At 40.8% G+C, this 15,918-nt stretch overlaps 1 protein-coding gene across 1 annotated transcript in view; it reads left to right on the top strand.

Moving 5' to 3' along the window:
• Positions 1–7,216: 7,216 nt before the first annotated feature.
• anos1 (anosmin 1) overlaps positions 7,217–15,918 on the top strand; it is a 34,494-nt gene continuing 25,792 nt past the window's right edge. The window contains exons 1-2 of the mRNA XM_083681663.1: positions 7,217–7,423; positions 13,099–13,146. Coding sequence (XP_083537789.1) covers positions 7,232–7,423; positions 13,099–13,146 — 240 coding nt within the window. The 5' untranslated portion in view covers positions 7,217–7,231. The remainder of the gene's footprint in view (positions 7,424–13,098; positions 13,147–15,918) is intronic.

Consider the following 15,918-nt stretch of genomic DNA (forward strand, 5'->3'; position numbering starts at 1 on the left):
GGTCACATGACCTTTCTAGACAGCACAGAGCGGGGATGGTAAAATGTAGCTGTGGGGGAAGGGTGCCGCGAGTCACACGACTCTTGTTGGGCTGTTATTAGGCCTGGGAAGCGCGGGCAAAGCTCAGCCTCTAGCAGGGGAGTATCCAGCTGTGTCTATTTCTCTGTGTGTGCTGCAGTGCCCATCGACATATTGGATTTAGCTCCCAGAGCCCTACTACTTTATTCATACCATAAAGAGAATATGAGCACAGGGTGTGTGAGTCAGTCTGGCAGGGCAAAGACAATCCACCCAACACAGATATCTAAGTGTGTGTGTGTGTGTGTGTGTGTGTGTGTGTGTGTGTGTGTGTGTGTGTGTGTGTGTGTGTGTGTGTGTGTGTGTGTGTGTGTCTACGTGCGTGCGTGCGTGCGTGCGTGCGTGCTTCTTCCGTGCTCGTGTGTGTGTGCGTCTGAGGGTGAGGGAAGGCTTTGTGTAATCAGTAACACTGTACCACCCCTCCCCCACTCCTTTCCTCCCATCCCCCACTGCAACCAACTGCACAGGCGGGAGACGCATGGGTTTCTATGGTGCTGTTATGTCATACAGACCCATTTTCCAGACACAGCAACAGAGAAAGCAAGAATAACAAAGCTATTTTCAGTCATAGAACCTGGGAATGTTTACCTTCAATGTAAAATAACATTTCACATCATAGAGGGAATTTAGATTTGCTGCAAATGTAGGTACAGTGTATGACCTTATTTTAAGTGAGTCTTTCTCTAGGGAGAAAATGCATTATGTAGGAAGTCTTCTAGAAGGGTTTCTCCAGTGCATTCTCTCCTCAGCTAAGTCACATTCCTTACAGACCAAGAGGGCGTGAGGAAAGGCGGGAAAAGCAGACAGATGTCAGAGATTCAAGGGCTGAGGTCAGGGGTCAAGGATTGATGACCTGTGGATCCTGCAGCTTCTCCCCCTCCCTCCCCTCCTCCTCAACTCAAGCAGTAAAGTGCTACAGAATGGCATTATGTCTTTGTCTTTTATGTCTCTCAAAGAGTTGTAATGTCAACATACAATTTATAAGCAGATAGTTATCAATGAATGGCAACTTCATTCCCTTGATGCAGATGAGCAGTTTGCTCGAGAAACTACATCTGGCCATGTAAAACGATCAATGAATATGCACACTGCTGTGTAATTTAAACAGTATTATTGTGACTATCAAAGTTTCAGTTATTGGTCAAGAAATGCCTGAAGGCCCCAATGAAACCAAATTATTAAAGTGCCAAATGAAAATCAAGACACACACATAACCTACGATTCATCATTCATAAAAGTGAATAGTGAAAGTATACTTCATATACTGTATGAGAGTAAAGATATAGGTTTGCTACTCCTAAATGATCATGAATAGCAAAACCTTTTGCCAATCATTGTGTTATTGTCCTCCACAGGACAGTGATGTTCTTCAAATCTCTAGTCTTAGGTCACAAGAACTGGAATAGTCTGAAAAGTGTATTCACGTCATAGGGCAATTTGTTTGGTACAAGGAAGTGTGCTCCAACATTGCAGATTACTTTAATGGTACTGCTAGTTGAAATGTCAGCAATTACAGGTTTCCATGGAGATACTGGCAGGACTAAACAAGGGGGTGTTATATTTACACCCTTCACACTCAGTTGCTAAATAGAAATTGCAATTTACAGTACTGCTTCTATCATCTCCACTGAGGTGAGAAACCTGGCTTGAAAAATATGGAATAACATTTTACATTCTTTGTTATTGCAGCTAATGTAATGAGTTAATATAGCTCTGTTCTCAAAGAATTTAGATAATGAAACACAATTCAGCATGATATTAAATACATTGATTATTCTGGTAATATTTTCAGTTATTTTCCAGACAGCCATTAAAAGATCCAGGGTAGGGTTAACATTTACTTAACTGGCTGGAAAATATGGAATTAACTCTTCAATTTATTATTGCAACTAAAGTGAGTGTGGACCATCTATTTTTTCTACTTCACTGGCAGGAAGCATTTCAAACAATATATGATTTATACAAAGGGAAATCTCATTGGTACTGTGATCTGACAGTGGCATTATATTGTTAGCTTGAGGGATGGGGGATGGGCATGTCTGCTACAGTTACTGCTCTGGGGTGGATCAGTGGATTCAGTTGTGTGCTTTGTCATATCAGCATATTGCTGTGTAATGGGGCCATCCACTCCACCAGTGACAATAGTAATACAGCAGATTGAACTGTCACCCCACACTATCATCTGCTTCATTCACAGGCCTGCGTATATGTACTGCATCTGCCTACTCAGTGTGTCTGTCCTCCCAGTCCATGCAAAGCCAGATGTCAATGACAGTGTGTAAATGAGGGTGTTTGCCATGACACAGGAAGATTTGCATGTGACAGTGGAGAGATGTTGTGTAAGGCAGAGGAACAGGGAAAGAGGCAGAGAGAGAGAGAGAGAGAGAGAGAGAGAGAGAGAGAGAGAGAGAGAGAGAGAGAGAGAGAGAGAGAGAGAGAGAGAGAGAGAGAGAGAGAGAGAGAGAGAGAGCGAGAGAGAGAGGGGCCTCATTTAAACCGAAAAAACATATATTTTACAATCATATCTCTCTGGTAATTGTGTGCCTCAGACGAGAGAACAAAATCCCCCTTGTGAATTCTCAATTGTTGGGCATTAATGCTGGATCATCTCATGGGGTAAAAAGATGGCCAAATAAAACAAAGCTTTGGCTGAGGACATGTACCCAAAAGTTGTGTGTGGCAACATTGCCACCTGGTGGTCATTAATGGTACTCCAAATTTACCGCATCCTCCCTCTCAACCCTAAATGTAGGTGTCATGTTCATACTTCACAAAAAAATACGTAGCATCAGTTCAGTAGTTTGACATTGTTTTACTCAGAAGACACATTCCTTGGCATGCTACTGCATCCCTCTGTGTCCATTTGACATTACATCCACAATAATTTGACAATGTGACCTGTCAAAACTTCAGTTTGATTGAATGGAGGAATCTGTGGCTTCACGTTGTGAGGAGTGCTAATGGGCAGCATGGAAATGCAAGGGTAGCCCACCCAGCAAGAGAATAAACAGTATACCTAGTCTGTCTACCTGACAAACTGCCACCAAGGGACTGTCATGCATCCATCAAGTACATTTAACTTCATGGTTCATAAATATATGTGGAAAATCTTAGCTGTGAGGTAACAACATAGAACTGTCCTTGTGAAGCTCAAAGATGAGAATAACAGCTCTTTGATGATGTCATTGCCCACACCACTGCACAATGCTGTATTGTTTGGGGAGGTGGTGAAAGGAAGACCTTATTCCAAGGGCATCTATGTTTAGAACCTCTCTACCCTGGGAGGTTTTTCCAACCTCATATAGAGGACAAATATGTTCACAGGGCATGTAGGAAACTTTTTGTGAATGCATAGACTATATACAGTAAGCCATAATATTAATCTATATAACACTAACCATGAATAAACAAAGGCTAATGAATGATGCTTAGAGTGGGATGACTTATGACTGTAAGAGGTAATTCACTAAAACCTGACAAATAATACCAGATCTGAGTATTAATTCAAGATTTGTATCACTGTCTCAATACAGATAAGAATAGTCCCTTCATATGATTCCTACTCTGAAATGTGTGATCTGATCCCGCCTGCTGGTAGGCAACAGTACTGCCATGGCGAATATGAGAGAAATGTCTTGGCTTGGTCTTAGATATAACCAATTACAGATTTTAATTTACTGCTGTGTCAGTATTTTTGATGGCAAGATTTCAGTCCTACTTGTCTCCACTTGGTAGACTGATATCTATTGCAATGATGTCATCCCAGGTGTTAGCACTCAGTGAAGACGCATCATAACGTTTGTTGTTATTATTGGCTTTTGTGCAACTTTAAACAATATCTCAATACATAATCTGTGGCAATAGAAGCACAGGGCTTGTATGTTCCTGTCTTTCATTGAGGTCCTCTTCTTTTGTCAATGGGTTGCTTTCTATATAACAGAGGAGAAGAGGAAGTGTTGGATTTCTTTTTTCTTTTTTTTTTTTAGGACAGATTACTAAGACATTCCATGTACATATTTTCACAGTTTTCTTTGATGGTTGTGGTAGAGGGCATTCTGGTTCAAAGATACTCATCTGTAATAACATACTTGTGTACTGACCTGACAAAGTCTATATTGAATTGACCTTGGTTTCCTAGGAAGAATGCTGCCAGATGGTGAAATAAAGAGATTATTATGAATGCTAAAACCTTGATACACATTTTAATTAATCTTAATCTGTTGAGCCCAGGACAATCATAGGAATTTGTATTCTTTTCAGCATAAAGAATAACAGCAAAGTCATTACTGTTATCAGTGCCACAGCCTATGAAAAATGGCATTTACCTAGTTTTCATCAACCTCCTTTCACGGTTCTCATTAGTATTGTCTAAACACATACAGACAGGCAACTTTGAAGTTGTGTAATTGCTCTCATACAGTGTATTGCCTACAGTTTGAATGGAAGGGACTGATATAGTTTATGTACTTTGTCCGCACATACCCCACTAAAATAACATAACTATCACGTGTTTGATCATCAATCGGGAGCCGTTGTCCTTCTGATCTGAGTGGCCTTGCAGGTGTTCATAACGGCAAGGCCAGGCCTACACCTGCAGTTTTTGAGATCAAACATGGCTGTCTTGAAGTTCTTCTCTCAAGAACATACAGTAAATACAGGGTGAAAGCTGATGCTGGTGTGTTATCATTTCACATACTTTTTGTCCATATCATGTGACAAAAGCCCATATTTTCCTAAACTGGGCACCATAGCAGACACTGCAAAAAGTGAGATATCAGACTACAAAATCATAGGAGTTGAAATAGTTTAAGAGCCTTTACAGTAACAAAGAGCTCTGCCATACACTAGCTCCAACTTATTGACTCAAGTAATATGACTGCTTCCTATGTTGTTAGGGGATGATAATGTAGACATAGCAAACTACTATGTCACACTAAATCAACTCCAAGATGCTACAGAAAGTGTCTAAGATCAATTCTACTGTGGGTGTTTGGTTTACTTTGATGTGGTATTTGTGTTAAGGAAACCATTTTGTGTATTAGGGGTGAAGGTCAGAGGGTGAGGTCAGAGGGTCACATGGAGAGTGGTTGGGTTGGTAAGGTGAGGGTGTTCAGAGGGGATTTAAATGGAGGTTTGGGGTTAAAAGGGTTTCGTCGACAAAATCCTGAAAGATTTTTGAATCTTTTTTTGACAAAGCAAAAAACAATGCAGAATGCACAATGCAGTTTGAGAAGAGAATGCATGATCAAAAGTAGCTAACATGGTACTCCTACAAATCATCCTTTGTATCTATTAATAGAAAACAGTTACTAGCCACTCTATAGATATACACATTTTACAGAATTTTGAGCTGAGCACACACAGGTTTATTTACACATCTAAACATATGTTGCTAGTGGAGACCCACAGTAATTAATGGTCTGAATTAAAGCTGTGACGTAGGTAGCTGAAATCAAGTCCCACCTCCGCCCAGACAAACACCTTCAGTCCTGCGCCTGCTTTATGGCCTGAGTTCACTATTGGCAGAGGCTTTTCCCAGTCAATGAAACCGTGGAGTCGAAGGGATGCGTGTCCTACAGGCTGCAGGAGACATTAGGACCGCACACAGGCAGTGCGTTTCCTTCACCACACACCATAAAACCCCTACCACACATGGCTGTAATAAGCCAACAAATTAAGCCATTACACAGTTTTTAAGGTACACAGACATCCGCGTTTAAATATTTTAAGAGTGGCGAGGGATCTCTCACCACAAGTTACATTGTGTGTCTCAGACCACCAGGGAAATGAACACCCATTCAGATAACTGTTATGCCACCATGGGATGAGTTACATTCAAGTGCAAGAGTTTAAGAGATGTGCCTATCTAAATCACATAAAGTTCTTTGGCAATAAAATCCATGCGGAGGTAGAGGTATTACCATCAGGAGGGTACAGGATATGTACCGTAACTGACCAAACTCTTCTTGTTTGTGGGAACATTTTAGGGGTGATCCCCATCCTTGGCACCAGTAGCTCATGCTTTCCAGGATGTGCTTGTATGGGCGTATCAACAGATTCATTTCATTAGAGAGGTAAGGGCTGAAGTATTTGGCACAGAGCGTCGCTGGCCCAAGGCAAGCTGGCTACCTGAGCCAAATCTAATGGTTGTGTAAGTCTCCATTTCTGTCCCATTCTGCATACTGTTTAAGAGCAACACCTATAAAAACTCATTACACTGCTGCTGTAATAGTGTGCAGGAAAATACTCCATAAGCTGAGAAAAGCAGAGCAAGAGTGTCTTGTAAACCCCCTAGGGAACTTTCTTATTAAATACAGACTCTTTTTTCTTCAATAAATGGCAGGGATTTCAACCTTTTCCTACATGTCATATTTTCTCCATTCCTTGGGCTATGAAACAATGCCAAATTTTGGGAGACCATGTTGAGGAATTTGCTTTAGGATGGTTTTAATTGTTTTCCAGGTAGAATCGTTTTTCCAAGCTACTGTTAAACGGTGAGGCACATACTGGAGGAAAGGGGTTCCCTGGGATGTTGGCAAGATTTCCAGGGACCATATGTGGGGCTTGGTTTAGACAACCTGTCTATTCTGCATTCTGTACATGTTGTATCATCAGTAGATGGCAGTAAGTCTAACACATCAACCATCCACTGCACACATGTGATATGTGGCGCTTACTATGTAAGGTGGATGTATGTCTTGGGGAGTTTGTAATAATGTAGTAAGCTATATTAGGTCCACTGTAAATATCAACCAAAGTATATGATACTGCAATTATGATTTTTCCAATAAATTCAATTGATATTCTTAATCGATAGCCAACATCATTTGATTACATTCCACGTAATTAACACAACAGGTATGGTCGTGTTACTCCACAAAGTCATTATAGACATATATTCTTCACATTTGCTTACTGAATACAGTATTATTCATACACACAATATTTTTGAAACTTTCATAGTGAGTCCATAAGCTACCTGCTACTAGGCATCCGCCGTATTCGCCAATCACCTCGAGATCCTCCAATAGCAAGGCGCACGGGCTTCTGACTCCTCCCCAGTGTATAATTGAAGTTTCTTTAGTTTCTCCAGCGGAGTCAACACGCAGTGTAGCCCGATCTGTGGAGGGATAAAAAGCACCAGCGTCGGACCATGTTTCCCAGGAGCGTAAATGTATGTGTGACCCTGTGTCTATGGATTATAGTGTTATCGACCCAGGCAAATGTCGCTGCGAGGAAGCAGGATGAATCCTTCTTTACTTCCAGCATTTACCGAGCAAGATGCGCCTCGAGATGTCTCAGCCTGCACATCACTCGCATCTCTGCTTTTTTCAAGCACTCTCAGGTAGGAGCATGTTGCTCACTCACTCAAACTTTTACTAAATGTTCTTTCTCCTAATGAAACGAAATAGTCTTTTCTCATTCTGTTTGGATTATGTTCAATAAATGACTGTGTTTGTTATTGCTATAAAATACATGTTTGTTAGTCAATAGTCCACCAAATAAATAGGCAGTAGCCCGAGTGGTGCTGAAATGTTTATTTAGTGTAAACAGTGTGACCTCATCTCTGGCATAATTCTGACATAATACTCACAATTCAAGTGTCCAATTGAAAAGTGTCAACGGCACCGTGTCAGGTGACGACCACATTAATTAATGTATTTGTATAATTTTCCGTTGCTATAATTGATTGGCTTGTGAACATGGCACTTTCACTATACTCTAAATAGTAGCCTACTGTTTTAGAACGGTCATAAACAAATTAATGCAATATATTAGGATTCCTATATTCCTATATTATGATATAGGAATAGCTACATTTTACAGTGTTCCCCATGGTTAAGCCAATTAGTTGCTGTGGAAGTCCTATTTTTTTTCTTAGCAATTATTAACTTACCTATTTATTAATTTCCCATTGCGACAAACGAGTGATACTCTTGATTATGAGATTTCAAGCAAGTTGTGGTTGTTTTTGTGTTGTTGTTTTCCTGCCCAAATAGCCCATTTTTATTTCTCATCACATATCTAATTCACTCACCTCCAAATTGTTGTCAATATTTCACAATGAGGTTCCCCATGACCACCAAGCATGTTGTGGTGCAGTCTGCTGTTTATGTTTGAAGTAAATTATTTGCTGAGGAATTAGCCTTGTCCTCTGGGTGATTTGGTATGTGGTGTCAGAAGTTGTTTTTCACCCTCCACTGGACACACTGTTCTCTCCTAGGTCCTCAGTGAAAAGACTGGCCACTGAGCCTTCCTCCCTCCGCTCTCCTCTCTTTCACCAGCTATCTGCGGTCTTTACTTAATACATTTGCATTTGCAAAGATGAAGTTGAGCCTTTCATTCTCTATTTCTATCATACTTTACTCCTAATTGCCATGTGTTTAGGAATCAACAAGATAAAACTATTCATCTCTTATTAACTATCATGGATCAATTAAGTACTTTGTCTCCATCTCCTGTCTTGTCTTTAGTGGTGTAGGGTTTACATTAGGGAAACATTTCTGAGTGCTTTTTCAGAAGACACTGCTTGCTATGTGGATAACTAAAATCAGTCTCACTCCAGCTGAAAGGCCTGAGAGATTGAGGAGATATTAATGAAGTCACACCCATAATGTGAGATAATTGTTTAGATAATCGACAACAGAGCTTCTGTAGTTGTAGTTGACCTCAGGTGCATTGAGAGGGAAGTAAACGAGGAGGAAGTGTTGTTTATAAAGAGAGGTGCATTTTTGGTGAGTGATAAGGGGGGCTGCTTGAGCAAGCTTGCGTGGCTAAGAATAGAAGGCAATTGTTGTTGATACTCTGTGAGGACTGTCGAATGCACTGTGTTCTCAACAGGCCTTTCATGTGGAAATGGGGGGTCTGGTCAGCTGCAAAAACACATGCCTCTCCTCCCCCCTGCCCCAGCCCCAAGCCCTGTCCATGGCCATGCCACAAAATGTCAGCATCACACCTTCTAGAGGATACACTGCCCCACTGATGCTGTCCCTCTAAGGTCACCTTCCTGCTAAACGCAGAGGCCCACTTTGGCTAAATGTGATAAGCTCTAATGTACTGTTGCCACAACACTGGAGCATGCTCAGTCAGCGCGACCTACAGGTGGATCTGCTTCCTCTGCAAGATCTTATTACAGCAGCAGACCAGCAGCTCGCCTCCGCTAAAATGATTGAGACTGCAGACTTCTTAATTCACCTCGGAAAGCATTCATGCTTAGGGGTCATTTAATACTGTGTAAGGAAACCAAGACAAACAACGTTTTCAGTTTCATGGAAATTAAACCTTTCACCAATCTGTCTACAGGGGAAATTTACTGTTAGTGATTTTTTAAATTTCTCATTAGAACAAACATATAAAGTAGCCTATAAGGACAAATCCTTATTGTGATTATTGTACAACAGCCAATTTGCTCTATAATGTTTCTAGCAGCTGGAAATAATTAACACATCTGTGTTTTCTATTGCTTTATATAATGTTGTTAGATTGTTATAATTATTTGCATCTTAAAATGAAACAATTTTAGCAATTGCAGCTGTAAGCTCCCACGGTCCTCCCCTGAGCTTGGCTGAATCAGGATCTATGTGGTGTTGTATTAATTGTCTCTGATAATGAATTACTGGGCAGTGGGAACTGGGAACAGACTGATACAGACGTGGAAAAAGTATGGCTTTCAGTTTTGGGATTCATGGCAACTAAAGATTTATAAATGTTAAAGCATTTCCAAATACAGATGTATTTATTGACATTTTACTTCACATATGGGGGACTTGTCACCCTGGTACAATAGACAGAGGGGAACACCCAGTCATAAATATGTCCGCTGGACACTTTAAAATATTAAGAGTGAACTAGGGGCTATGTTCACTAATGCATTCTGAAAGCATCAGCCTTGTATTGGATTATTTATGTGAGGACCTATAAAGCCAAAAAACAAGGTGTGTCCATGAGGTCTTGTTATTACATTCAAAGTCATAAAAGTATAACATTTTAAATTCAGCCTTTCATTCCCAATGTGCAGGGCACTGAAGTTAAAGTATTGCACTTGTGAGACTCTGTTTCTAGCATAGGAAAGGAAAACATTGGAAAGTAGTTTTTCCGTGTCCCCTTGTTTTTGCCTTTGATATGAAATAACTTGGGATGGAATCAAACCACAGCCACTGCTCGTCTCATGTGTAGTGTTTTTCATTAGTGAAGACAGCGGATGAATAGGGGTCTATGTAGTTGGCCTCACCTCACTGTAAAAGCTTTTAAACCATGACAGTCCTGTCTGTAAATCTCAGTTCTGCTACACCCTCAAGTGCCTCCTCTGACAAACAGGCCACATTCCTAACTGCATACAGCCTCACCTCAAGACCTTCATCATTTGTATAACATGGACTTTCATATTAACCTTGGTCATGAACAGGGCTCTTAGTAAGCCAATTGTAACAATTGCCAATTGTCTGCCTAATAGTTGAGTTATTTTCGCAGACCCCACACCCAAGCTATTCAATAAAAATACCTTTTGTTCCAACTGTTAATGTGACATGACCTTAAAGGTTAGTTATTTAGGTCCAGAGAGCTTCTGGGTTGTTGATGGACATATAGGGAGGCTGCTCTTTGGCCTGTCTCTGGGGTTGGTCTGGGATGTACAAGGAGACAGTCTAATTTCTGCATAGAGGTGCTCAAAACTGATATGGACAATCTTCAACGCTGCATGGTATACCGGTACTGTACATATTTTAACAATCATTTTTGTTGAAAATGAACAGAGATAGGTTTACAGAAAATCAAAGACACCAATAGGTAACAAAAGATTGCAGAGTTCAAAAGAAGGACTGCTGCCCTCAAAGGCGAAGCTGGTTTTGTCCATGTTCCTCTCAGATGTCTAGACAATACAACATGCCCCTGGCCACCTGCTCCGACTTCTCAGCTGACAAAAGCCATAATACATCTCCGGGATGAATCCTGTGTTTACATGACTCCACCAGTGACACTTGAAAAGCCTCTGAGTTCACCTCAGCCTCCACACTCCCAATACCGTCTGTATATTTTTTTGAAAGGTCTGGAAAGCATTCATTGATGTAGGTCTTTGACAGTCCTCAGCACTGCATAATGTTCCAAACTGCTGTGGAATGTCATGGTGACTCAAAGGGATGAAGTCCTGACCTATAATTATTCCCCATTGGTCCCTGACATGGCCGGGTCAGGCCTGGACAGCTGGGGCAACATCCCACTGAGCCCCGGTGCTGCAGGGATGCTGTCACTGATCAGAATTAGCCCCTCTGTGGATCTCTGTCTGTCGACGATGGGTTAGGAGAGGTGTCAAAAACAGGACTGGTGATTTAAGGACTTGGTCTACAGTTGTGACAATCTGAATACATTACTTTGAGGGATTGTCTGCCAGAGTAAATGTCAAGGTTGTGTCTACAGAGTGACGCAGATAGATCGTTTTAACTTTTTTGATTGATATTTGTGTGCACAAGTACCGTTAGATTTCTTAAACACATGTCCATAATTGTTTGATTCTTCGTTAAGGTATTGTCAATCATGTTAATCATGTTGTGCAGATATTTCATTCAAAATACATTGGGTAAGCCATATAGAAAAAAGCCTATAATTCATGATCAATCTTATACGATACATACATTCAGTAAGATTTCCCGTCCGAGAAGTTTACCTAAATTACTACTCAAAAATCTACTCGAGGTATCCATTCTTAGTGCAGTAAATGTATATGGAGGACTTGTTAGTCTTACACACACAATCAATTCTTCTAATTTGCTGGATTTATTTTGGAAGTTTTGATTGCAATTAGCAGCAGAGAATCTTAAGGAATGTAGGTTACCTTAAGGGTAGTAGTCTCTGTTACAGTCTTTACCCTAGATCATGGAAGTCTTTGAAGCCTGCTGACCGTTATCCTTGACACCAAAAGCACAACACTCACTGGTACTGGATGGCAAATTAAAGCCTTTAATGATAAGTTCTCTCCCGAGGTCTCACTGGGAATTTCCACTGGATTACATTGTTGGAGAAGGCTTTGAACTTGACATTGAACTTGAGCAGACTTTTTCTTACAGACCCTTACAGTTTGGCTATATCCTGCTGCAGTGTCTTATTGTAAGGAACAAAGCAACGATTCATGGCTTATAGTGACCTTCCATTTGTAACATACAATTGCTATTGGAAATTTTGACTCATTGCCTTTATTGAAAAGGTTTCCTGTCTCTTCATTCCGATTTTTCCAGCTATTTTTCTGTAGAAAAACGTCTGTGGAAATTTGAGTCCATCAATACATCAATACGACACAAAACACATGCACCTGAGCTTACCTACTCAGAAACAGAGCACAATTTGTTCTTATAGTGTGTTAATATGTCTGGTGATCATTTATCTTATATTGAACGTCCAAGTGAAACTATAATTGGAGTGAATAGCCTTGTGGTTCATTGCTCTATTGAAGCCCAGGAAATGGCCACTTGCACAAGCCATTTACCCCCTTGGTCCTTCTCTAAATGACAGGGAAACACTCCATCTTTAGCCAACACAATTAGGACCAAATGTTTGGGCTCATGGAACCCATAATGTGGCACTTCTAGAGCAATTACAGGGAATTGGAGGTGTCTGCAGTCTACACAGGAGTGCTGACATCAGTTCCTGTCTGAGTGACCTCAGGGGTGTCTGTTGGGGAGATCAAACACAGGCTGATAAGAGCTGAGCTCACAGTGCTCCGGTGAACGACACTGAAACTGACCAGAACTCTGCCTCCACTACTCCGACCTTGCTTCCTTACGTTACATATTGTGTACATTACTCACTCAAAGGAACTCAGCAGAGTTTTGTATGTTTTTTCAATGGTAATTGAGTTCTAATGAGGTACATTTATGTGTTTTGAGGAAAGAGAGTAAGAACATTTAAACCACTTGTGTATGAATGGATAACTATGACTTGGATGTAATGTATTATGTTTTGCATGGCTTTGATCATTCCTTTATTGAATTTCACACAGTAACTCACTCTGTCCTTTCCTTTTCCTTACAGAATAATGGATCCTTGGTGTGGTGTCAGAATCACAAACAGTGCTCAAAGGTAATGTATCAAAAACGCACCCTTTCAACAGGTTATGATTATTCAGATGTTGAGATGGTCTCTAAATTTGGATTGCTAGATTAGACTTTTGATATTTAGTGTTAACACATGCTATTGAATGATATGGCAAATACAAAGGGGCACTCTTGATAGAGGGACCTACAACAAATATTGAATGTTTCCTTTCCACTCTCACCAACGTCTCTCTGCACTTGTTAATAGCTATTGGTAAACATTTAAGAAACAGAGATAGGTGCTCTGTGAAAGTTTTCTGCCTTTTCATCAATCATAATTTGAGATTATACCACCCATCTTTATAACCAAACTAAGCATCATTACTTCACCTCTTTGTTAATTAGAGACATGGTAGGATATATCAAGCCCTTCCCGAAGGTCCTATTTGTTTTTTGTGCCCTCTCCTGAAGACGGTTGATACAAAGCTTGTGTTGACAGCTCCTCTGAAAAGATGGTGCTGACACGTCCTCTCAGCTTGTCTCTGGGCTGTTGACAAGGCCCTTGCACTCGTGCTGAGCAGACGGTGGACAGGGCATGCTGGGAGAACAACCAGGAGCGATGACTCTACAGATGTAGCTCAAACACATGGTTGATAGCGGAAAGCGAAATGATACGCCCTGTTCATACCTGTCAAGGCTTCTCTTCTCTCCTCACATAAACCATGAAACCAGCCCACGCATTTGTTGTGATTAGGTCAGACCGCCTCTGAGGACTGAATTTAGGCCAGGAAGTAAACAACAGTCTAGCGTGTGTTCATATTCACACTTATGCAGATGTTTACAGTTTTCTCTTTCATGAGAGCGTGTCTCTGTTTGCTTTGCATCTCTCCTGTGTTTTCCTTTCTGTTATAAAAACTTGTCTGAATAGCTTACGGGAAGCGTGTTATTGCTGAGGTGATGACAAATTGGATCTCATCCTTGTCTGTATTTACTGTACTTACTCGTATGGCTTGTTCATTTGGCATGGTGCACAGCTAGAACAACAAATACTCTCTTGAGTCAATGTTTGCCTTTCTCACACTGTTTTATTGAAGGGTGTATTATAAATCGTATACCTTGAAATGTCCAAGGACACCAGTTTATTTGTAAGTGCACGCATGCTGAACATGTTGGACCAATCAGGGTATTGTAAATTATAATTTGGAGGCCCTTTTGATTATAAATGACTACATGAATAATAGGAAACACAGTAAAATGTGGGGCTGCCATATTCCTTTTGCTGACTTAACAGTCTTTTGCATTTGGTGTACAGATTAATCACAATCAATGTCTTGTTTTCATGCCCACATACAAAATGCTCCCTTCTGTTAAATATCTAAATATGTCTATATTCCTTTGAAATTCTAATTAATAACATGGTGATTGCAGTTAATTGGAAATGTGTTATTCGTCTATCCAGGTTTTTACATTCATGAAATATGCTCCATAAAAGCAGAGTGTTTTTCGTATTGTACACTGCAGCATTTAGTAGGTACTCTTTTAAAGAGAATTCTAGAATAACATGCATGAACTTCACAGTATCTAATAATGCTGTGAGCCTTCTGGGCAAAGCCCAATTGTAAGTCGCTCTGGATAAGAGATTCTGCTAAATGACTAAAATGTAAAAAAATTAATTGCTTTTAAAAGAGATGATGAGGTATTTTAAGGTCATTCCTTAATGAGCTTGTCAGGGTTTTAAAGGAGAGATATGGGTTCTTTAGGGGAGCGCCTCCTTTGTTTTCACTATAATGCAGTGAAACTTGTTTCTCTCCTTTCCGTCACGATGGCCAACATTGGTTCTTGGCACCAGCCATTCCCCAATCATTCATCAGGAGTTTTATGTTTGAAAAGGCTTTTGCTGGCTGCAAGTCCAAGCACAGCATACTGTTTTCATAATCATTCTGCTACATTGCTGAAACTCAAAAAATGCCAGAGATTCTTTAATGGACATCTTGTTCTCCCTACTCTAACAAGCATGTCAGTTTGCACTTGTTTACCCTGAACTTCAAGATCGAAGATTTATTGGATGCAGTATAGCATCTTTGAAAGTAATATTGCAAAACTGCATATTGGTTATGATATACTTGTATTTCTCATACTTTCTTATACATTTATTATATATATTTTTTAAATAGTCAAATAGAACTTATAACATCTTATTTGAAGCGGAAGCAAGATCTATGCACGGAACTAAGCCTGTACTAGATACCTATGTTTCGTTTTGGTGCAACCTCTTTGTTTGATGAGCATACATAAACACACTTCACATCCACATCATTGACTGGAGTGTTTACTGAGACTCTCTGTGCATCTCTGCAGCACAAACCTATTGTGTCAGCTCAAACAATCGCTCCAAATGGGCCCATGTTGTACAGTGGCTCAGAGTGAATGGCTCTACAGGCTGTGATTAGCCTCCCCACTTCATGAACAGCACACAGTCAAACAGAGGGACAAAAGCAGTGGCCAAAGTCACCCCCCTCCCAGGGACTGCTAGGGCCTCTGTTGTCCACTCAGGGCCCACAGAGGTCCTTGTCTGTGTAGATGATGTGTGTGGAAAGACTGGTTAATTATTTAGACAAAGATGCTGTGACCCCGTCCATCTGTCGGCGCTTTACGAAATCAAAGCCTCCCGTTTTAATTTGAGACAGGAAAGTCATCTTGGCCATCTCATATGCAGTGTCCAGAGTCGGCCCCACTCCCAGTGTCCCCATTGTCATGGTAATTAACCCCTCTGCCCTCTCGCCGGGGCAGAGAGAGGTGGCGCTTTGGAGCGCCGGGG

Source organism: Argentina silus, assembly GCF_951799395.1.
Source record: "Argentina silus genome assembly, chromosome: 12".
Classification (NCBI taxonomy): Eukaryota; Metazoa; Chordata; class Actinopteri; order Argentiniformes; family Argentinidae; genus Argentina; species Argentina silus.